The 23,019-nt window shown below is 41.3% G+C and overlaps 2 protein-coding genes across 3 annotated transcripts; one reads left to right on the top strand and one right to left on the bottom strand.

The window, feature by feature from the left end:
• Nucleotides 1–421: 421 nt before the first annotated feature.
• Nucleotides 422–12,398, bottom strand: LOC147258569 (aminopeptidase N-like). The gene is made up of 21 exons (XM_086207726.1): nt 12,104–12,398; nt 10,332–10,638; nt 9,836–9,978; nt 9,349–9,485; nt 8,197–8,323; nt 7,316–7,470; nt 6,645–6,758; nt 6,413–6,556; nt 6,241–6,306; nt 5,806–5,871; nt 5,513–5,685; nt 5,191–5,267; nt 4,389–4,522; nt 4,248–4,303; nt 3,966–4,113; nt 3,781–3,872; nt 2,743–2,850; nt 2,489–2,656; nt 2,263–2,403; nt 1,532–1,613; nt 422–1,314 (listed from the first exon to the last, which is right to left on the bottom strand). Exons 1-21 carry the CDS (start codon nt 12,396–12,398, stop codon nt 1,150–1,152), a joined length of 2,898 nt encoding a protein of 965 aa, XP_086063852.1. The 3' UTR covers nt 422–1,149.
• Nucleotides 12,399–16,209: 3,811 nt separating this feature from the next.
• Nucleotides 16,210–21,629, top strand: dnaaf4 (dynein axonemal assembly factor 4). 2 transcript variants are annotated; one of them, XM_086207724.1, is made up of 9 exons: nt 16,210–16,398; nt 16,771–16,918; nt 17,436–17,569; nt 17,645–17,852; nt 17,931–18,076; nt 18,735–18,844; nt 18,927–19,080; nt 20,466–20,571; nt 21,069–21,629. In XM_086207724.1, the coding sequence occupies exons 2-9, from the start codon at nt 16,864–16,866 to the stop codon at nt 21,185–21,187; spliced, it is 1,032 nt and encodes a 343-aa protein (XP_086063850.1). In that variant the 5' UTR covers nt 16,210–16,398; nt 16,771–16,863; the 3' UTR covers nt 21,188–21,629. The 2 variants fall into 2 exon arrangements, with proteins under 2 accessions (XP_086063850.1, XP_086063851.1); XM_086207725.1 differs by lacking the exon at nt 16,210–16,398 and adding an exon at nt 16,404–16,552.
• Nucleotides 21,630–23,019: the final 1,390 nt, after the last annotated feature.

Here is a 23,019-nt window from a genome sequence, read left to right as displayed (position 1 = left end):
GCTAATACTGATAATTGCCACAATGTAGCTGTTGAGGGGAAGAGAGCAGCACGGGAGATAATACTGTCTTATACTCTACAGATCATTAATCAGTACTGTCATAACGTTATAATTAAAAAAATTTATAAGAGCTTTTGCAAACATTCATTTCAGCATCCAGCTTTTTACTGTAGCTGAGCAGTTAGGTAAGAAGGTTCCAGAGGGTGAGGTTAGGTAAGAAACAGAACACGCAAGAACACGGATCAATACTTTTCCCATGCGCTCCATATTTGTAATAGAGGCCGTCTAGATAGGTCTCAGTTTGTAGGAAGATGAGTAAAACAGTATACAGAAAGCTGATAGCTTCATATAGCAGAAATCACCACAAAACACACACACACACACACACACACACACACAAATGAAGCACATCTAACTCCCAACAAATCAGTTTATTCTTGTATCCAGAGCAGAGAGCAGTCATTTCCCTTCAAACATCTGCTTCAAACACGCCTCTGCATCAGTATAAGCTCTGTTCTAACACACATTTCAGTTCGTACTCCACATTATGTACAATAGTGCATTGGGACGTAAATGAACACGAATTAAAGGTAGAAACAGTAGAGCTTTTGGTTCAGGCTAAGTTCTGAAGTTTAAAACAGACAGCTGTCATAACCAGGAATTTTGAATAATAAATAAACAATTAAATAACAGACAAGTACTTTTATTTCATGGCATCAATGTCGAACAATTCAGACAAATGTGTTTATTTTTAGAACAGATATACGAGGAGTTGTTGACATTTGTTAATTTGTGATTGCTAAATATTTCTTCCATAATTGATGATTTTTTTTGATGTGTAAGAAAAAGAAAGTTAGAAAAGATAAGTCACGAGAAAAGATTCCAAAAATGCTCAGAAAAAGTAGTATTAATGTAGAAAAGTGCACGTTTTAATAAAGTACAAAAAAAATCCCTTGAAGTATCATGATAAACATTCAAATACAGGAATTTTAGCATATTGTAATTCTGTTTTTCGGTTGTGGTTGTTTTTTTAAATTAATTAAACTTAAGTATTTAAGCCAAAATTTCTTTTAAAGAGGATTGAAATGTACAGATATTCAAACTTCCGCATCTTTTAAGATGGATTTGCAGTTTTCCATTAACAGGAAGTCAAGATCTCACAGGTTTGGATTCAGCCACGAACCAGTCCAGAACACTCTTCTTGTTCTCTGAGATCCATTTAATGTTGGCGACGGTTCTCTCAATGGACTGATCCACTGCCAGGGTCCCAGAGCCGAAACCCACCTCGGCGTTGTCGGCCTTGAACTGCTTCAGCTGTCACGACAGACGAATCATTGGTGAATCACTGACTTACAATGGATTCTTCTTCCAAACACACATGAAAACGTGCCCTTCTTATCTGAGTTGAGGAACTACAGGCAAACTGCATTATGAAAGTGCTGAGAACTTCCCCGAGGGTAAATGTGCACATTTAGACAAACTGTGGGCGACGCTTGAAAAGCTGAGTGAAAACTCGAGAAAACCGTCTAACCTGCTGAAGGTCGAATTCAGTGGAAAAGCGTTTAGTGACTCCATTGATGAGGTTGGAGAAGGAAAATGACCTCCCACCATACCTGTGGAGAGAAATAAAACGAGACAGAAATCAACTCCTTGGTTGCAAATCGACCGTTAAGTCACATTAGAATCCGTCTGTTGAAATGGAAGTTCAGAGGTGTCAAATTGAAAGAAAATCTAAGCCTCCTTAATCAAAGATACACAGTTAACTGGATCTTACCATTCTGCATCTTTCAGTTAAGGTTCCAGAATTAGCCAACAGAATTTAAAAGCCTTCGAATGGAGCAGTAGGTAAGTAATCTCAAGCTGCCCTCCACGTCACTGAAGTCAGATCTTTACATATTTGAACACTCAAGTAGGAACATCAAATGTATGGGTTTTCTGTCTAAATCTATTAAATTGGATTGTTGCTCCGGTTTATGAAGAGCAACGGTCAGCCGGGGGGGGGGGGGGGGGGTCACCATGCAGTCTTCACAATAAAAACTGCAACTGATAACACAGATAAGAGTTTTTACTGTGCCAGTAACAAGCCAGGGAGATCTGTTACCTAACACCCAACATATCTGCACCTATAACTGCCTGATAAGTTCATTACAGCACCTTTTTTTGCATTGTCATGCCATGATGTTGCAAAGCAGACTTGAGTCGTATGGAGAGTTGTGGATTCCCTTTTTTCTTGACTACCGCGTGATGAGCAGTGGTACTTACTGACTGAAAATTTGAGACCAATGAGCCCTGATGAAGTCCCAAGCCAGAGGCTGACCTATGACGTTACTGGCAATGTAGACAATGGTGGAGGTGGCGTCCTGCTTCCGGATCATGGCCGGGTTCAGCGTGTACTCCAGGTACCTGATCAGAGGACGTGGTATTGTGATGTCACTTCTGGGCTGGAGTGAACGGAACGTTGTGGTATTTACAGTGGAGGAGAGCAGACCTGTTGAGCAGCCAGGGCTGCTTCGTGCAGGCCAGAGCTGAACGTAGTTTTTCAGCTTCACTGGCGATGGTGGTTTTCTTAAATTCTGTCCACGCAAACTCCCACTCTTTAGCGCCCCCTGATGCAATTGCATTACAGTACACAGTGGAGCGCAGGTTGGGGTTAATCCTGAAGACAGACGACATGTCAAGTTGAAACGTCATCATTAAAACAGCACAGATAGCAGGTTGCATGTTGGGCTGGCGTATACTCACATGTTTTCCTTCGTGGTCATCCATTGGGTGAACCACGTCGTGGTGAGATTGAGGCATTCCTCGTAACCTGTCCTGCAAGCCAGGCTGACAGCGCTCACTTGGCTGTACCTGGAAGTATTTACAAAAGTCCAGAAGTTCACATTTGTACCAGTTTTCAATATTCAATGCAGAAAATGCAGCAGAGATTATAGCTGGTTCACTCAAACTCTGTCCATGGTTCTGACAATAGTGACATATTGCAGATTCAGCTTTTGCTTTCTGGATGTTATGTGCTACATTTTTGCCAGATCGGTACGTTGCTTCCAACGGAGCCAGAATCATTGGACCAACAAAGTGCCACAGCAAGGATGTATTTTTGAAGGCCGACCCTGCAGTGAGCATCACCTCAACCAAACGCCAGTGAGGTTTTTTTACTGCATTTTTTTAATTGATGGAAGCCGACACACATTTTGAAGCGCACTGGCCATTGTTAGAGCCACAGTGTAATCAGGGCCAGGCTTTGTAAGGGTATGCTAGCTCACTAACCTAGCCCACTGATTCCAGATCAGCTGATTGGACTACTCAGATCCTGAAACTCCTGGTTTCCCTTATCATTGGAGTCTAGAGGAAAGTTGAAGGAGAATTCTGTCTTCTGGTTGCTTGAGGAGCAAAATTTCAGAGTTCTTTTGCTTACATTTTTATTATAAGACAAATTTGTCTCTTTTCTGGCCAAACTGTAAATGTGAAAAGTGAAAAATTGTGGTTCTGTGGACAATATGAATTCCATTCAATTAAGCTACGTAACTGACCTCTCTCTCCCTCGTGATTGAGATCTGCACAAAACTTTAACGGGCTCCTCTTTGGCACATAGTCCACGCAGTGGCAAAGGTTTGTGAAAATTGGCCTGGCAAGTAGCTAAGAGGAGCTCAGACGTAGAATGTTTGAACCAACCAAGCCGCTCCAGGGATTTAGTTCCATCGTACTTCCCTGTTCAACTCTACCATTTGTACGTGTTGTTTGAGTGCATCCATCAAATTCACATTTTTTCTCTTTACTCACTGATCCATATGCCCCTCAGGTATGTTCGCCCAGTTGTCAGTAGTATCCCTGAAGTGGTCAAAAAAAGGAATGACCTGTTTCCTCAGATAATCCTAAAACAAGATTGTAACAGAAATGTGATGCCATTGTTAGTATTAGGAATCGTTTTGTTGAGATTCATGGCTTTTAGACTGAAGAAAGCACACCTGCATGGGACCGTAAACCTCAGTGCGGTCAAACATGAGGTAGAAGAAGTCCAGGTTGTTTGTGGCTGACGCCCAGGGGATGTACTCCCTCTCCTGGCTCAGGTACTTGGTGGTTCTGAGAGCCAGCACTGTGGGGACGATCTTCGCTCTTTGGGATTATAACACGGTGAAAGTGAACCTCAAAATGGATCATATCCCTCCAGGTTTAAAAATGAATAGTTGCTCATATCCTGTGAAACGCAGCAGAAAAGTATTTTATGTGAAGCAACAGTGAGAGCTTACCTGGCCAGGTTGAAAGCATCATCCACCAACTGAGCTCTGTTGATCACTGGAATGACCTTGAGGACAATAATATCCTGTCAGGACGACTAAAACAGCGGGAGGAGGAGCCGTAAAATCATTCAACAGCCTTCAAGGTCTTACCTTATGGTTGCTGCTCAGACGATTTAGAAGTTTTTCCCAGTTTTCCTGGTCATAGTTGACCCTGTAGTATCCCACCACATTGAGGTTGGCTAGCACCCATTCATTAGGCAGTGTTTTCATTGGCTCTATTGTGGCTGCAGAGGAAAGTTATTCATTATTGTCATGCACGTGATTGTACTGTTTATGTGTTAACTAGGTGTCAGCTTCACCCACCCATTATCCTCTGAGCCAATCTGAAACCATTTTCATCTAATTTCTCTAAATACATACAAATAAATAGAGGATCGGCATAATAATTTGATTTTGTGTTAGATGAGTTTTCCTAACTCAATAGGGATGAATGGGAAAAGTTGAAATTAATATGATGAATAACACACGTGGCACTTTATTTCTCAAGAGGGCAGGACCTCCTCCCAGAGAACCTGAAGTTACAGCTCATGATGAGGAACGAAGCATTTCCTTGTTTACTGCATTTGCTTACTGCATTTGAACACGCCATCTTTCTGGTGATATGATGGCCCCCAACGCGCCCCCCCCCCCCCCCCAACAGGTCTGGAGTATGAAACACGGAGCATTAGCTTCTAAAGATCAAATTTGAAACTGTTTCTCGTTATTTAAGGTAGTTCATGTCTGTTTTTCATTCTGAAATTAGACCTGACGTGAGTTGTTCGACCTTTGAAATTTACAGACACATTGGTGTCACATGGGGGTTTTTTTTGTTTTTGTTTTGATCCTAAAAATATGCTTACGTCACTAAACTTTTTATTTCATCTTCATTTATCAGTGCAGACTTGGTGGTTACCTAATTCTGCAGTGAGCCACTCTGCCGTCTGGTTGACTTCGGTCTTCATCCACTGGATTGGGATGATCCATTTGTAGCTGTAGGATCACCAACTCCATTAATGCATCCACATACAGAACAGTTTCATGTTCATTGATTGTTTTGTAGTTTCTCTGCTGCAGGTTCATCAAAGAAAAATAACATCTATCTAATATCTGTAGTGTCTAATTTTTAGTGACCACACCAGCAGTTTGGACAGTTGGAGCTCTCATGGATTGTTGCGGCAGCGGCATCGAGGAAAACCCCAAAAAATGAAGAAATTCAAAAAGAGATGAGAACATACTTGTAAGGAGATGGAGTTGTAACTTCGGACTCTGGATCCAGCAGGAAGTGCTTCTGGGATACAGCTCCAGTGGTTGTATTGATTGTAACCACGGGGAAGCCCATCTGCAGCACCCAGGTGTTCATGATCTCGTGGACAGAGCCCGGAAGATCAGTGCTGCTCCCATCAACAGCCTGTGAAAGCAGACAAAGAAAGTGTGACAAGATACAGTAGATTTTCATGTAGCGGGTGAAATGTTTTCTTTTCTCTTTTTAAATAACATAGCAGTTAAATGTACATAAAGAGGAACTTACCATTTGCAGGTTCCTCCACAGGTCTGTGTAGACTGCATTTCCAAATGCAAATTCTGCCAGGTAGGTCTACAAACAGAGACAACAGGAAAGAAATGAGTCTAAAAATGATGTGTTGCTTCAACAGCTAACCAACTAATAACTTCCACTAACAACTGCACTGACGGAATCGTCCCCTCCCACACGTTTGAGTAGCAATTTAGTACTGACTGAGGAGATGGTAAGAAACATACATGCCTACCGGACAAACTGTAGATCCACTTTTCCTTTTTAACTTGCCTTTTCAAACTTTTGTGAGTCCTCACATGTATTTAGCATCGGCCAAAGACTTACGTACCCAAATCCTGACAAAGATTTGCGATTCATAATTTCTACTTTTTTTTATTGTGTCAAAAGGAGTCTGAGACCCACGGTGTTGTGATTTGTTTAAACGCTTACCCTTAGTCCCTTTGTGAAGACATCTTCAGTTAAGAAATCTGACAACATCCTCAGAACAGAGGCTCCCTGAGGACCACAGTCAGGCAGTGACAAACAAATAGTTGGGTGAGACATTTAAAGCATAACCTTAACGGATCGATCAGAGATGGGAAGTGTGCTGTGCTGTTGTTACCTTGCTGTACGAAATGGCATCAAATAGCTCACTGATCTGCTCTGGCCTCTGGATGTCTTCCTCTTTAGAGGACAGAGGGTGAGACGAGGCCAAGGCATCCACAGCGAACACTCTGTGCATGTCACTGAGCACTATAAGGTCTTTCTGTTGACAGAAAAACACGACAGTAAGATCAAGATCATCCTTCGTGACACTAGTTAGAGAGGCGGAGAGGGAGGAGGAAGATTCTTACAACATTCCAGGTTTTCTCAGCCTCGTGTGCTCCCAGGTACTCCACGTAGGAGGCGAAGCCTTCATTCAGCCACAGGTCATTCCACCACCTCAGAGTCACCAGATTCCCAAACCACTGCAGGAAGGCAGGAAATGTAAATGCTACGAAATAACTGAAATAGTCAAACAACAACCCGTGACTCAGCTTCATCACATCAGCGACATGACCGACTTGTAAAGACTCTACAATTCTACAATTCTACAATTTCATTTAGCAGACGCTTTTGTCCAAAGCGACGTACAACACAAGCAACTCGTGACTTCCTCTTTGACTATGAAACAAACCTTCAGCTAAGACCAACTCTTAGATTTGACTTGAAACCTGGCCCGTCTTATTCATTTGGATCTCTTACTGTTGATTAGAGGGTTTTTGGACAAGTCTTGTGCGTTGACTCATCTCACAGGACCTCAGAACTGACTTGCAGTGTGGTCGACAAGTCTTGAGACTTGATTTGGACCTAACTCAAAGGATTTGAGACCCAACTTGGAAGCTGTTTTAGCAAAACCCGACTTGAAACATTAAAAGTGTACATGTAGAAAGGTATGTTGGACTTTTCTAAACTCAAGGTTGAAGAAATATATGTAGATGATTTTTACACCAAATCACTCCCAGTTGAAGGCTGTGACACTAACCATGTGAGCCAGTTCATGAGCGATGATGGTGGTGATCCTCTCCTTATTGGAATTGGAGGAAAACTCCTTATCGTAGAGCAGAACGGTCTCTCTGTACGTGATCAGACCCCAGTTCTCCATGGCTCCGGCGTTAAAGTCGGGCAGGGCGATCTGATCTACATTAGGAAAGAGATTATTCATATTTGATTACCTGCAACATGAATTATTAACTAAAGCTCTAACAAAATCGAAATATGAATCCTTACAAAGCTATTTTACATTTCCTGGGAAGACATTTGGTGGTGCATAGGTTGACCATCCCAGAGCAGAAAAAAGATACCAGACTGAAGTGCCGGACACAATGAATCCAATTTGATCATCTAATCATTCATCATTGTTATCATTCTTTGATATCCATTTCCCAAATCTTTGTGATAAGAATTTAAAACAGAAATAAAATCATTTACGTGAATAGCAAATATATCATCAATAAATGGATGACACGTGATGATGAATAAACCTATTACAGCTGGTTTTACAGATGGCCCATGCCTCAGATTATCAGTCTATAAAACCAAATATATGAGGGGTTGGCAATAAAAACCTCATGATAGGGTATTTGCTCTTTTGTCATACACATGAAGCATAAAGCAGAGAATCGTTCAGGCCATAAGCATCATGGAAAATGAAGATAAAAGAAGGATATGAATTGTAATCATGTCCTCAGAAAGGAAAAGGAGAGCTATTTCAGTGCATGTATAGAAAGCGTTACATGTTCTTATGGTTTATTTAACAAAAAAAGTTTAAACAGCAAGTGTAGCTCAGTGAGTCTGCTTCAAGAGTATTTTGAAGACTGTTTAAACTAAACTAGCTACGTGCAAATTATTGTGTCTTTGACTCACCAGACTTGGGCAGTGGGTAGGTGGAATTGTAATACTTCTCAAAAAACTTCAGGATAGGTCCAGTTTTGTTGAGAGCGTAATCTCCCTGCCTAGCCAGGATAGCAGGCTGGCGAGCAAAGATACGGATCTAAAACCACACAGACAAAAGCACATGCACAGACCGTAAAACACATCATTAATAGGCACCTCTGTCAAAATCAGTATTTTTTTCTAGTAACTACAGAATCGTATTGCTTGGCTGTTGCAACAGTAAATTATTAAAGATACTATGTGTAGAAACTAATTAGGACAGATGAGACGGGGAAAAAAGGTCTGTGTTTTGCTCCTGCTTTCATTAATTGATTTCCTATCCTACTACCATTGAATGGCTTTTTTGTTGCAATTTTACTTCCAATGCATGAGGAGAGTTTTAATTAGCTTAAAAGATACCTTGGAGGAATTTGTTGAGGCGTAGAACACCAGGAGAATCCCTGATGTTTCACTAAAACTGAATTAAACAATGCTGAGATTGTCAAAACAGTAGAGTAGAATGATATATAAGCATTTAGGGGGTTGTTCTGACACAATATGTTACTGAAGACATATAGCAAGTCGAATTGTGCAAAAACCAAAGCAAATAGTTGCCATTTTTGCTACAGGAAGTTACCAGTTTGGCTACTTCCTGTTAGCACTCTGCTGACATGAATGTGGATAAATTATTTAATTATGTGGCTCTTCAAGACTTTCCAAATATTAAGTTAGCCTTGAATAAAAACTTGCATGTCAAATATCCCAAAATATGTGTTGGAGTTCTGGAATTGATTGTATTCATATAAATAACTGACATGCATAACCAGACGAAAACACTAAAGTTAGCATATAATAGTGTTGGAAGATCACTATATATGAATAATTCAGTAACACTTGAGGCAATTTTATGTATATATATTTATATTTAAAAGCAAAATATTAGATGAAGAACGTCAGTTCATTATGTTGACAGGTAAGCTGCTAGCATCGCCTCAACTTTATGCTATCACATACATTTAGAGGCTTACGCTGACAAGCTAATTACACTATGATTGCAAAAACTATGATGAGCGCAAAAACAAACATTTCAATAGAAAAACGAATTCCTGTTACAACATTTATGATTTGAGTGGAATGGATTACCAAAACTCCATCGATGGTGTTATTGATGAAGCCAAAGTCGCTGACAATGAAAGCCAGCAGATAGGTGGACATCTTCTCAGTTGGCTTGAACTCAGTTTTCCGCAGATTCTTGCCATCTATGACGATATCTGTTGAATCTGTTAAAGTAAATATTGATTAATACTGAGAATAGGTACAGTTTTGAATTTACAAAAAATAAATAAAAAGCCAAATAGGCATCAAATCATTTTCAGTTTTGTGCATTTGTTTTTAGAATAATCCCATTTACCAAATGAACACTGACGACTGTAGCACTTGATCACATCTTTCTGTGCGCAACTTGAGTGTTGAGAGGGGGTTGAGATTATTATCTTAAATTAATTAACTTGCTATCTCAGTTTTCTGAAGAATATAGAGGGTTTTTTCTTCCTACCAGATCAATACAAATTCAATAATAAAGTCTTGATCTTGAAATGACAAGCTTCATCATTAGTGTGGTGTTAGTGACCTTTTTCCTCGCTGTTAGACAGGGCCACCATTCCAGGGTCGTGGATCAGAGAAATGTTGAAAACAGCTTTCATAGCTGGCTCATCAAAACATGGGAAGGCCTTCCTGGCATCTGTGGGCTGCATCTGAGTCGTGGCAACAACCCTGAGAGGAAAATATACACATTAAAGTTGATATTTACGAGAAAACAAACATTTGACGTTGTGGTTATTTTGTGTTTAATCATGAAAAGATTTGTATCTGTTCAATCTTGGTGTATTAGAAAAGATTAGCGAATTAGCTTGCTAACAAGATACAAAATACAAATAAAAGGAAGTTGTTTTCCTAATCAGGCTAATAAGTACTGATAAGAGCTGATACGTCACATTGTCCGTAACATCATCCTACTTCCCTAAAGGCTGAAGAAATGTCCAAGGCTGCAACTTCCTGATGATAAAATCCCTAAATGCATTTTTTCTCAATATCTCTCAAACGTATTTGACTGAAAACGCTCTTACTTTTTTACTCCATCTTCTATGTATTCACTTCTGTAGAAGCCTCCCAGGTCATCAGACAGTTCTCCAATAAATTCCGCATGAAGTATGTAACTGTTGTCCTTCATCAGTGGACCACTGAGCTTTAAGACCAAGTACTGAGTCACAGGCTGGAGCCATGAAGAGACGATGGAGGGAGCTTTGTAACCAGTGCCCAATGCTGTGACTGTTGCTAAGTGGCTGCTCTTAGCTGTGGTGTAGTTCAGCTTGTTGGAGTGGATAATGATCAGATCTGTCTCCTCCACACACAGAAACTGTATACCCACCTCACCTGAAAAAACATTTGAAAACTTAGATTTGCATTCACGAAACAACATCTGCATCCATACCAGTGCCCATCAGAAATAATCAATACGGTGTAAAATTTAATTTTCTCTGATGCTGAGGAAATTATGTTCATATAAATTTTTGTTTTGTTTTTTTTGTTTTTGGAAAAATCCATTATTTGAGGATGATGATTCTAGAAATATTGTTTGTCTCTGAGCATGAGCCTCTGTGGGCTCTCATGGGTGATGTTTTCTCATCCACTGCGTCCACTTACTCTCAAATTTAAAAGCTCAAGGTGAGTGATTTACAAACACTCAATGAGAAACTCGAAGACAGGCATTCAGACCTTCAACTGAAAGACACAGATGAGGTCGCTAACGCGCGCCGACGGTCTTAAGGTCTGTTGACTACTACGGATCAATTATCTATTAATCTATTAATTATGAAATATCCTATCTGCACACGCGCGGAAATTCTGGCAGTTTTGTGGCTCTCGAATGTGCGTTTCCAATTTATCATCCAAGATTTGAAAAAAAAAAACCTTTACTGTCAAAAACTGCCTTTTGTCGATCACCTCACAACCGTCTGCTTGTTTCCTGGCACCAATATTGTGAAACAATTACCTTCATTATACTAGTACTGTATGTAGTACTGCAGTATATTTCTTTAAGCTCAAATGGCTCCGAAATGTACAACAAATGCTTAAAAACGGAGAGTAAATGATTCGTTAACTGCTGCTTCCAAAATTAAGAGATAAATGTAAAAATGTGATTTCTTCTTGGTTTAAACTTATGACTTCAAACTGATCATCCAGTGAGGTGAGGCGGGTCTTGCTCTTTTGCCTTAATGCAGCCAAATTTGTGTGTTCAAACAGAAGTAAGTCCTACTGCGTCCCCATTTCCATTAAAAACAACACTAGAACCCTGATTTCATCCACACTAAAACAATATATCTCGAGTTGATGGTGTTTCACATTTTTATGTCCAAAACTCAGGGTTGACATTGATGGAAATACAAGTTTTGTTTTTGTTTTCTAAACTCAGACCTAAAAGGTTTATCACAGTCAAATTGTAAATGTAACTCTCTCCAATCAGTGCATTGAATCATGAATTGTTTTGGTTTTGTGAGTGTGTAACAGTACCGCCCGTGTTTTGAGTGTGTAACCATCACTCGGGGGGGAACAGTTGATTTACCCTCCACTCTAGATTCTGACTTTCTTTGGTTTGGTAACTTTGCCTTGCCAGCTTGAACAGCTGGGTCAGGTGTGAACAGTGTCCAGCTCTGGTGCACCCTGATACTCTAAATCCGTACGACCTTTTAATCTCCATCTCCTTTTCCTAACCCTAAACCCAGAAGGGTGCCTCCACCCTCTGATGGTTCTAATACTGGCTAATCAGTAAGGGCTGATTCATCCTGCGTGTCCTGAATTCTTAAGAAATCTGTGTAGCCTCAGAAACACAAAACTTTACCTGTGAAGATGTAGAGTCCCGTCACCTCATCTTCTGTTAGCCGGGGCCACAGTGTGACATTATAGACCTCTGGTACCAGGCTCTTGGGCAGCCGATATTTGTCCCACGGGTTATTGGATGGGGCAGGTGTGGGCTTGGGTGTTGTTACTCCATCCGTTGGCAGGACTTTGTCATTGTTTTTAGCTTTTTCCTGTGAGTAAACAACGCTCAGAGCTATGATTGTAGCCAGGGCTCCTGCTCCCAGGATGATGGCCACCACGCCAACAGATTTACTAACAAAGAAACCTTTCCCCATGATGTCCGGCTGTGACGGGAGCCCCCACTGAGACAGAGGAAGACAGGATGGGAGGTGAACTTTTATATGTAGCCACGCACAACATCTGCCCTCCCATTCCCTGCAGCAGGTGATACATTAACAGGGAGTGACTGAGCCCTCCTGTTCAAGACAGAAACTATGTCACCATCAAGGTGGAAAAATCATTAAGATGGACACAATGTTTGTCCTGAGGGGCTCAAAGTTATTATGAGATGAGAAATAACACTCAGACAAACTGTTGTTGAGTCCGAGCAGTTCTTTAAGCTTCTCCTTGAAGAAGAATCTGGAGTAAAGAGTCACTCGAGCTTTTCTACATTCTTTGCTGCCCCTGCAGATCAACACCCACCTCCCCTTAAGGTTTCCTTCTAATGTTCTATGAACATGTAAATCTGCTGTCATATAAAAGGAGTTGAAGTTGACGTCCTGTCAGCTTGCACATAGGTGTGAAAATCAAAGAACCGATGAACGCAGCTCTCACCACCTCGATGCAGAAAACAGGAAGTCTGACACAAGGCGTTTTCCAGACATACGACTGTCCCAAAATTAAGCAAAAACAACACAAAGTTCAAACATTAGAATATATTGATATTAAAATGTTCCATTACACCATCGCGACCCTGACTGACATTTAACCAAAATTAAAATACTTTCATGTAGGACCTTTTATCTTCTCTACATCTGAGTGTGGTATTAAGGGAGATTTACTGTTCTTGAATCTGTATCATTCATAAAAGTTTGACTCATATTTATTAAAAAGTTCAACGTTTCCATATCAAATCCTGAGCGCCACATGGAGCTAAGTGTCCAACAATGACGCTAAATCTCTTTCATGCTACATGCACTTGGCCCATTTACATTTCTCCAATGACACTTTGACGGAGAAGCAGTGTCCACACATTTTATGAAGGATATTTTATGGACGTAAAGATAGAAAGCTATAATGTGAAAAGGAGGAGTGAGGCCTTTTTGTCGCAGGCTGTTGTTCTGTGAACCGTCCTCCTGCCCTCTCGGCTGGAAGGGTTTGACATCACTTTTAAAGATGGCTTTTGGCGACTACAGTCAGAGGTCCAGAGAATCGAACACTTGCATACGTATTTCTACATGAAGAAATTGGTATTGAAGAATTGTATTAACAACGGATTGTTGGGCTCGTAAAAATTTACCTCCAAACTTTGGAGGTTCGCAGTTCCTGCAGAATGATCTGGAGGTGGTCCCAGCAGAGGGATCGGTTAACGGTTGATTGTTATATTTGTACAAGATAGGATAAGAAATCTTTCTTGTGTTTTACATTTGCATGAAACTGAAATTTGTATTTGCCACAGGAGAAGATCATACAGTATGTAAATAAATGAAAATCATGTCAAATGCTAATTCTAAATGCATAAGTGTGCGTAAGCTGAATGTACTCTTTGCAGTAATCAATAAGGTAGTAATCCATTGTATTATTATGGATAAATAATGGTAAGTTCTTCATCCATGATTTTTCTGTTCTAGAACACAGTTTAGAAGTCTTAATTCACTTTCCCAAACAAAATATGCAAATTCATTATTTTACTACGTCTGCTGAAGAATGCTCATTCTGCCGTACAGGTTTATGAAACCAAAACGCAGATTTTAAGTTTCTTTTTTCCCTGATGGAACACAGAAGTACTCAGCACCCGTGATGGAACCGGTTCCTCCTCAGGTAAAACACGTGTCAGGTGTTATATATGTTGTATTTCCTCCCCGGCCTGTGTGGAAATGGTAAACATGCTATAAAGCGAGATATTCAAGCCTACGGAACTGCATATTCAACACTTTTAAGGGAAGTTAGGTTACTTATTCGTAAGATGTTAAGGACAACTGTTAATTGTTAAGGAAACATGATATGATGGTGGAGTTTATAATAGACTCCAGTTAATAAAGCAGAATTTTACAGCACCACGTCTATAAAATATCACCTTGGCTTTTGTGCAACCATCTCTGGCCTCAGAGACACACCGGCTTGACTTTGATAGTTGAAGTGGAAGAAAATAAAATGGAAAGGGTTCATCCTTGAAGCTTTATTTAACAGTGTTATATCAGAGCCAGAGAGCGTGGCTGTGCTTTGAACTACGTGCTGACAATGTCGATGTGTTGTCACCTGACGTTTACCACAGCCGCAGGTCGGGTTAGAGTTTTAGAACGCTATCACTTGCTTAACATCTCTGGACACAAAGTATGGCAACAAATAAAATCACCTGATCCTTAAAGTTACAAGAATGAGTTGTCTGAGGACAACGAGATCCACAGATGTTAACCTCATTGAAAAGTCCATCTTCAGGTTTCATCATTACTGCCCTCCTGGCTCTTGCCTTTCCCAGACATCCAAAGGTTTCAATCCCCAGTGTTTCCCATCTATATTTAGCCCGCAAAAGCAGGGAAATTATATCATCTCGAACACAACAGAGTTCAAAACCTGCCTTACTCACCCCATCTTTATATGTTACAATCAAACCATAAAGATAAAGCCAGATGGAAACAAGTGATTTGCTGTCTCTTTCACAATAGGGATAGCTAGTATATCAAATCTGGACTTATCTCCAGCTGATTAGAAGATCGCAAGGCCAGCCCGTTTTATGGAATCCCTCGGGATGTTATTTGAATTCCCTCACTTTTGCATAAAATATTATTTAGCAAAACAACACGCGAATAGAGAAGAATACAACGTCCAACTACAGATGGCGTGTGCGTCAGCGTCATCTCGTCCAGTAGCCATTGAGATATTTGAAAATTTCAACAGCTATAGCTTTCCATAGAGCTCTGAAAGTTTTTGCCATCATCTTAAAAACATGAGATTATCATGGTTTTATCTTGAGACAACTCATAATCTCATGATTACAGGTTATTTTATCATGTGATCTAAAGAAAACAAGCCTTTCTCTGAGCACAGACATAATAATAAAGTTTATCTTGGCTGGAGTGTTTAGAATTTGTCTTTGTGTGGTCTAAAAGAGCAATAATATATCCTTCTACTTTTACAGTTTCCTCCCTGACATCAAGAATGATGACAATCGTAATGGGGCACTTTTTTTCTTTTGAAATTGTAATTACAATTTATTAAAAAGTAGTTTGCTGTCACTCTCTTTCACTACTGTTTTTTGTAGTCCAGGCGGACAACTTTTTAGTGGTGACATAAGAGATGTGATCCACTAACATTGGATCACATCTTTTATGTCACCACCATGAAGGTGTCAAACGTGTAATAGTGCAAAATCCCTTTTCCCAGTGGTGACCTTACTTGAAGTGTTAAAGGAGGGTAAACACAGGTGTGCTTGAACCCATTAAAGATCCCTTCGACACGATACTTGCAAAACCTATAATCTGAGTCTGATGCTTGTGAATTTAGATATTTACAACTACCACATATGTAGGTGTAAAGCCGTTTTTTGGTTTTTTTTTTACAAATAAAAGTGAATTTTGGGCAGCAGTGGTGCAGCGCTGCAGTGGTTAGCACTGTCGCCTCATAGCAAGAAGGTTCCCCCAGGATCTTTCTGTGTGGAGTCTGCGTGTTCTCCCTGTTCCTGTGTGGGTTCTCTCTGGTACTCCAGCTTCCTCCCACAGTCCAAAGACATCAAGAGGGGACGAGGCTGATTGATACTCTAAATTGACCGTAGGTGTGACTGTGAGTGTGAATGTTTGTCTGTCTCTATGTGTTGGTCCTGTGATGGACTGCTGACCTGTCCAGGGTGAACCCTGCCTCTCACCTGAAGGCTGCTGGGATAGGCTGCAGCCCCCCTGTGCACTTTAACAGGATAAGCAGAAGAAAATGGATGGATGGATGGAGAGTGAATTTTACTCCGTTTATTCTAATCCAGTCTAAACCTTGGAAATGCAACGCCGTTAGAGCAATAAAGTATTACATTTACGACGGCGTGAACGCAACACGTAAACCCCATGGTCGCCATAGCAACAGGACGCCGTGCAGCAGCAGTAAAGTAGGGTGTAAACTCCTGGTCCGGTGAGTTTCAGTGGGTTTAGCAGTGTTGGACATGCCGTTACTAGTAACAGACTACTCGTGGACTCAGACGGACTCCATGGTTTACATCCACGTGCCTCTGAAAGGGGCCAAACCGGGGAAGGTTGATATTCTGTCGTCCGACGAGTACCTGAAGGTACCAGCTCTATTCTATGAGGAGGGAAGAAGTTATATGAATAAGAACTATTTTCTGTTCCTTTATCAGTAAAAGCACAATCTGCTTGAAGGTTCAATTACAGAAAATTATCATTTAAAATATTGTTGAGATTGGAAGACATGCTAGCACTCTGAGAGCAGCAACGACACGCCTGTTAGCTGCGTTAGCTCACAGGATGTCCTCCGCGTTTCCTGCAGGTGCATTTCCCTCCGTTCCTGTTTGAAGCCTTCCTGTCGGAACCTGTGGATGATGAACGAAGCACAGCAAAGATTGGAAATGGAGTTGCAGTCATGAGCTTACCTAAGAGAATCCACAAACTGTGGCAGCATCTGATGATAAACGCCTGTAAGAGAGAATGACGTTGGGGGGGGGGGGGTGTCGTGACAAGTTTGCATTTTATTCAAACTGAATTATAATTTCTCACTTCAGTGCAAAAGTGCTGTTACTTCCAAAGTCCACTGATTTTGGAAAGAATTTCTCAACAATAGAAGACATATGAAGTCTTGTTCATCTAGAAGATCTCCATCAAGGCTGTATGTGTCTGGATTTATTTTCAAACCTAGAGACCCTGAAGTCAATGTAATATTTTTGAAAAATCATACAGTAATAGACAATGAAAAATAAAAATCCCCCATGCACATCCGATCAGATTCTTTTCAAAAACAAGATGAACCCCTAGTGAAAATGAACATCCATCCATAACACACAATGTCTTTTTTTTGCTTTTTATTGATTCATTGTCCCCTCATCATCATCCTGGGAGGGGGACACCGGCTCTAAAGGGTCCCCACTAACAGGATGTGGAAAGTCTGCCTGATTTGTCCCCCCAACCCAGCACTAAACAACTAGACGTGTGTTTCAGGTGACAAAGAACAGCAGAGGGAGGTAAGAGAGAGAGCTCTGGCGAAACACAGGGAGAGGCTTGCTGCCCAGTCCAAAGCCAAGGCCGACAAGCAACACGCTGAGAAGAAATATGCTCTCGAGACCATGATGAAGGTAACTTACTCTCTCGTTTTAAAAAAAAAATTAAGCAAACTCTTTTATTTGGTCAACAACCATTTTTTTTCACAGATTGAAAATGAGACCAGAGAAAAAATCCAGAAAATTAAGGACGATGAACGCAAGAAAACTACAGCGGAACTGGAAGAGTGGCAGCTGAAGCAGAAACACCAGAGGGAGGAGGAAGATGCACAACTTCAACTGCCTCGGCAGAGAAACGACCGCAGCAAACCGACAGCGGTGACGGTAAAACAGGAGAATGGAAGAAAGGTCAAACCTGGTGAGTAAATTCCTGCATGACCAAACTTGCCAAACAACTTTGTTTTGGTATATGAACCGCTACATTTATTCATTTTAGAGAAACTAGGCAGCTGTGAAGCAAAGAGCAAGAAAAAAGTTGTTGATCTTCCGTCTCCAAGAGTTCCTGGGAACATTCAAGTCAGTTTCACCCCCCGAGTTTTCCCAACAGCCCTCCGAGAATCCAGAGCGCTAGAGGAGGAAGAGGTGAATGCCAGCTCACAACCATTATATTTACATCCCACCTTATTTGTCCCATGCTTGAGTGACACCACTCCAGTAACATGAGGCTGCGTGGATTTATTTTTATTATTTAACGGGGGGTCTATGATGCTGGGAAATTTGGGAGTGTCCTGCACAATATTTTAGCCGTTTACCCAGAAAAAAAATTGGTTTATTAAAGTTCTTCAAACTGTTGTTAACCGTCAGAGCAGCTTCAAGACATGTTCCCTAAGGGTTCTCTGAAGTTTGCAAAATAACTGGTTCTTCATGGAACCTACAGAGAACAATTAGGGAACGTTCCATCGTGGTAAGCTTTTTACTGGATACACCAGATCGGGGCAATTGAGTATCATTGTCCTCCACACCCTCACTTATCTTCCACTGCCTGGGGTGAAGGGTCACACTTTAATCAGTTTCACGTGGGCCACATCGCCAGTGTTCTGACTGTTTAGTCACAGCCCATCCAACCATTGAGTGGTTAAGAGGTTTGATTATGATAGTAGTAATAGCATATAGGAGCTCTTTTTCCAGAATTCTCCCAATAGGAAGTCCTGACTATCATTTATTTAGGTAAAGCAATATAAAAGATCACAACATTTCCTGGGAGTGCAAATTTGACTCCATTATGCTTTGGTCCAACCAGTGGCTGAAGAAACAAGCAGAGGCCCGACGTGCAGTGAACGCAGACGCTGAGGACCTGAAGGACCTGAAGGAGGAGGAGAGGAATCCCTACTGGTTAAAAGAGAAAGGAGAGTCAGTCACGTCTGCTATTAGAAGCCTTATTATCAGCGTCTGTTTTGTATCATTTGGAATAAAAAACGCTGTTTTCCTCCAGTAAATGTTTTGCGTCCGGTGACTACCTGGGTGCCGTGAACGCCTACAACCTGGCTATCAGACTCAACAGACAGATCCCAGCTCTGTATTCCAACAGGGCGGCGTGTCACCTGAAGCTAAGAAACCTTCACAAAGCCATCGAGGATTCCTCAGAGGTGTGTCTCTCTCTGTCATGGAACGTCTGTCTTTGCTCATCTGAGGCTGAGACATTACTGGTGGTGTGGCGTTGCATGAACGTGACATGTGATGACTAAACAAGTCAAACAACGGCTGATGAACTAACTGGCTTCACCGCTCAGAGAGGGAAAACATGTCTTAACTTGGTTATGCTAATTAATAGTGCTGATTACGGCTAATGAAATAGTTTTCTACAAACTAAAAGAGTGTTGTATGTTGATTACTTCACATGCAGCTGACATTTAAGCTGAAAGGGTTCGCTAAATTTGAGGATACAGTTCTAATCCTATTTAATTCGTAATAAATGTTACAGATCTTTTATGCAAATGAGCCACGTGCTGCCTGCTCGTTAAGAGTAGAGAGAAACATTGCAACAGCTTTGCCTCACATTAGTTATGAACTGTGACTCCAGGGTCTATGAGTGTAGGCCTGACCTCTAAAAGCTTGTCACTCTTCACACGCGTGCACAGATTTCATGCTCTGAACAAGCTCCGAACCACACTGACGTGACGTGAGCTCTGCTCCCAGTCCAACACTGGACTCAACCTTACAACTATCACATGGGAGGTGGACACGCTAGCTAAGAGGCTAAAACCATTGGGCACCAGCATCAGTCCCCAGCACGTCTCTTAACATGTGGAGGAGTGAGCTTCACTCACAGCACTGCCAGCTGACCAGCGCTAACACTCACCCCCCTCAACCTCACTTCCACCCATGTCACAGCATGAGCGTGACTTGTTTTGTGTAGACGAGCACTGTCAGATCCTGCACTCAAGCTTGCAACCATGGCATGAGCAGCGTTAGCAAGGAGGCTAAATCCCATTGACGCTAGCATCCATCGCAAGCCTGATGGTGTCAGAGAGTGAAGTTTTCCTCAGCTACACTGGAGCAGTGGGCGGGACAAGTCTAAAGTCATAGAGTCTGAAGTTTCAAGGCAGAACTTTCTATTTGATGCAGGATTCACCCTGGTAGAGCTGTCACTGTTGGGAGGATCAGTGACAGCATCCACTGTGGTGACAGAGTCATCGCCAAACCTCACCTGTGTGTTTCTAATGTTGTAAAGATGAAAACATCAAATTTTACCTGTTTACAGTGTTGAAAGGGAGCTGAGATTGTAGTACAGAGCATGGCAGACTAGTTGAATTTACAATGTGTACACAGTATCAACGTATTATAACTCACTGAATACACAAATATTTACCCACGGTAGCATGTTAATATCACACCAACACGTTAATATACCTGATGTACTTTTACTGCTGTTTGATTTACTTTGACATGAGTGCCACATGTGAATCAGGCTGAGAGCTTATGACACTTTTATTCTAAGACCTGACCAACAGCTTTCCACGTTTCTCTGCAGGCTCTCGACCTGTTGACTCCACCAGTTTCCGCCAATGCAGCAGCCAGAGCCAGAGCCCACGTCCGCCGGGGCACGGCCTTCTGCCAGCTCCAGCTCTACACAGAAGGTCTGGACAGCATCACTTTAAGTCTGCTAATATTCACTAAACTATAACAAAGCTCCTAACTACAAGCCCAGAGCTTGTTTTTAGGTACATTAACCAAGTCAGAACTGGTGTACAACTCTTCATGAGTTCAGACTTGCCTGGACTGGAACTAAGTACTGAACTAAAATCGGCTGCAGTACATAAATTCGTTCTTATATTTACCTTCCTCTTACTTCTTGTTTCTCCGTTTGATTCCTTTCCTCGTCTCTTTTGTTCGCCTTTACCAGCTCAGATGTGAATGAAGGAGACATGAGGAGTCCAGCCAACAGGCCTTCGAATGAGCTTTGTCAGATTAGCAGATGACAATTTAGCCTTTACATTTACTTTCAGTATAATTAGTTACACAGACACAGAACAAGTTTTAAATGGTTTGAACACAAACTTGATGGACCGGCGTCAGCTCGGCCAATCCAGGTGAGCAGGTGTCAGCTGATTGGCGTGTCAACATGTTTTCGCAGGACTACAAGACTACCAGGCGGCTCTGAAGATTGACCCTGACAAGGAGGAACTGCAGGCAGACACACAAAGAATCAGGGACATTATACAAGGCACTGCAGTGGCGCCAGAGACACACTGAGACCCCACTAATGCCAGGGATTACATGAACACGGCTAACAAAAGGCCGACACGTACATTGTATGTAGTCAGTGTGGGAGAGGCACCGAGCTGCTTGTATGTTTGTGGATGTGCTGCAGGAGAGCAGGCTGGAAAGGGAGAGTCACTGAGGACAGAGCGCCCTCATGTGGACAAATGATGCAATTCCTTTTCTCACCTTTGTATGTATGTTTAAAGTTTGAATAAAGACTCTTGTAAAAGAAGAAAGGATTTACTGACCAAGTATAGTTCAGGCCTGTCCTTTAATAGAGATGATCTGTTATCTAGGTTTTAATTAATGACCATTTCAGGAGTTACTTGCAAAAGTTTGTTTGACTTTTAATCAAATTACTCATTGCATTATACTCGACATGCCACTGCCACTTCATTGAAAGCTGCAGAATACCATCCATCTTTTATCCATATTTTGTCATTTGGGTATAATTCTGTCCAAAGATGATTAAAAACAAATGAAAATTCTACTGAATAAATATGTCTTTTAAAGGTACAATGTGTAAGCTTTGGCCACTACACAAAATTCACACTCTGAACCCAGAGGGAAGACCAGAAATGACACCAACATTATGTGGTCAATTATCTTTATATGCTGTTACCACATAGCCAATGATGGCTTTGACAGCTGTTTGTTTACCAGTCCAGATTACAGTTATTACTTCAGTTATTTGTAGGAAAGGAATATTTGCATTGCCCGTACCCCGGTGTAGAAAGCAGCGCTAACATTAACTCTAATATTAATTATTGGTAATTTAATAACACATAAAAGACTAAAATGAGTTTTTCAAGTCAAGTATTATCCTGAGAATGAATGTAAAATGTATCATCATCTTTGAGAATATACAGTAATACCTTTTGTGCTGTGAAGGTTTTCGCGGGAATGAAGGGTTTGTTTAATGCAATGATTAGTAATTACGGCAGCATGAAGATTACCGACACAATCCAATTCAAACCATCTTTATTAATGCATAAAGCACTCCTAAAGCATTGTTCTTCAACAGTCCAGCCCTCCTGGGGGTTGCTAACAGCAACCCTGAATGTGTGTGGACTGGGAGCTCCCAGTGGTGGCAGTGGTGGTGGCCATGACTTATTTTCAGTACTAAAAGACGCAGAGCAAACACACTCATCCGAGCCAGATGCCTGAAGGAGGACAGTATGAGGACAAATTTAATGTGACTGTGCCAACGTTGTTTGTCTTGACAGGTTCAGTTCGCGGCACTTGGCCTCAACAAGCTAAAAGGAGCGCTTAACATTAGCTTCACATCTAACCAAGCTAACGGTCTTAAAGCAGCCAGTGACAATGAGCATCAGGAAACGGTGTAAACAATCTTGAGTTGAGTTGGAGGCAGCTGAGGTGGGAAAGGTAGCAATTAGCAGTCACTTGAGGAAACAGAAGGCAGTTGAGGCAGAGCAGCCGGAGGACATCCAGAAAAATTCTGTAAAAATAATAAAGTTGTGCCTTGTTTAAGGGTGTAACTATGAGGCTCAAGTACCCCGTCCACATTAGACTGACCACAAACCATCCTAACTCCACCCATTAACTCTACAGTATTTAACGACTGTTTCAGATTGAAAAGGATTTAGAAATTGCTTCTTCTCTTTGCAAAAACGAACTCTTTTCACAAGCCAAATCGCTCATTTTCTTTGAATCTGAAGTACAAATTGAGGTCAACTGATCAGATCATGGTTTTGTGTTCTCCCCCAAAGCGATTAGCTGCTTGTTCTGATCTGCTTTCGGAGCCTTTTTGAATTCCTTTTCCATGACATAATCTCATAACTCATCACAAAACAAGAGTATGG

Source organism: Aulostomus chinensis, chromosome 7 (assembly GCF_037954235.1).
Source record: "Aulostomus chinensis isolate RoL2024-O1b breed Wild chromosome 7, RoL_Achi_v1.0, whole genome shotgun sequence".
Lineage (NCBI taxonomy): Eukaryota > Metazoa > Chordata > Actinopteri > Syngnathiformes > Aulostomidae > Aulostomus > Aulostomus chinensis.
Note: the sequence above shows the minus strand (reverse complement) of the source record. Positions and strands in the feature narration are given on the sequence as shown.

What these genes read in the sequence shown, in the direction of transcription:
- LOC147258569 (XM_086207726.1), bottom strand. Translation starts at nt 12,398, where the DNA reads ATGGGGAAAGGTTTCTTTGTTAGTAAATCTGTTGGCGTGGTGGCCATC. An exon ending in TGTGGAGGAACCTGCAAATG is followed by an intron (nt 5,686 to 5,805) that starts GTAAGTTCCTCT and finishes CTGCTTTCACAG; the next exon opens with GCTGTTGATGGGAGCAGCAC. An exon ending in TGGTCTCAAATTTTCAGTCA is followed by an intron (nt 1,614 to 2,262) that starts GTAAGTACCACT and finishes TTCTCTCCACAG; the next exon opens with GTATGGTGGGAGGTCATTTT.
- dnaaf4 (XM_086207725.1), top strand. Translation starts at nt 16,430, where the DNA reads ATGCCGTTACTAGTAACAGACTACTCGTGGACTCAGACGGACTCCATG. An exon ending in GCATCTGATGATAAACGCCT is followed by an intron (nt 16,919 to 17,435) that starts GTAAGAGAGAAT and finishes CGTGTGTTTCAG; the next exon opens with GTGACAAAGAACAGCAGAGG. An exon ending in CCATCGAGGATTCCTCAGAG is followed by an intron (nt 19,081 to 20,465) that starts GTGTGTCTCTCT and finishes GTTTCTCTGCAG; the next exon opens with GCTCTCGACCTGTTGACTCC.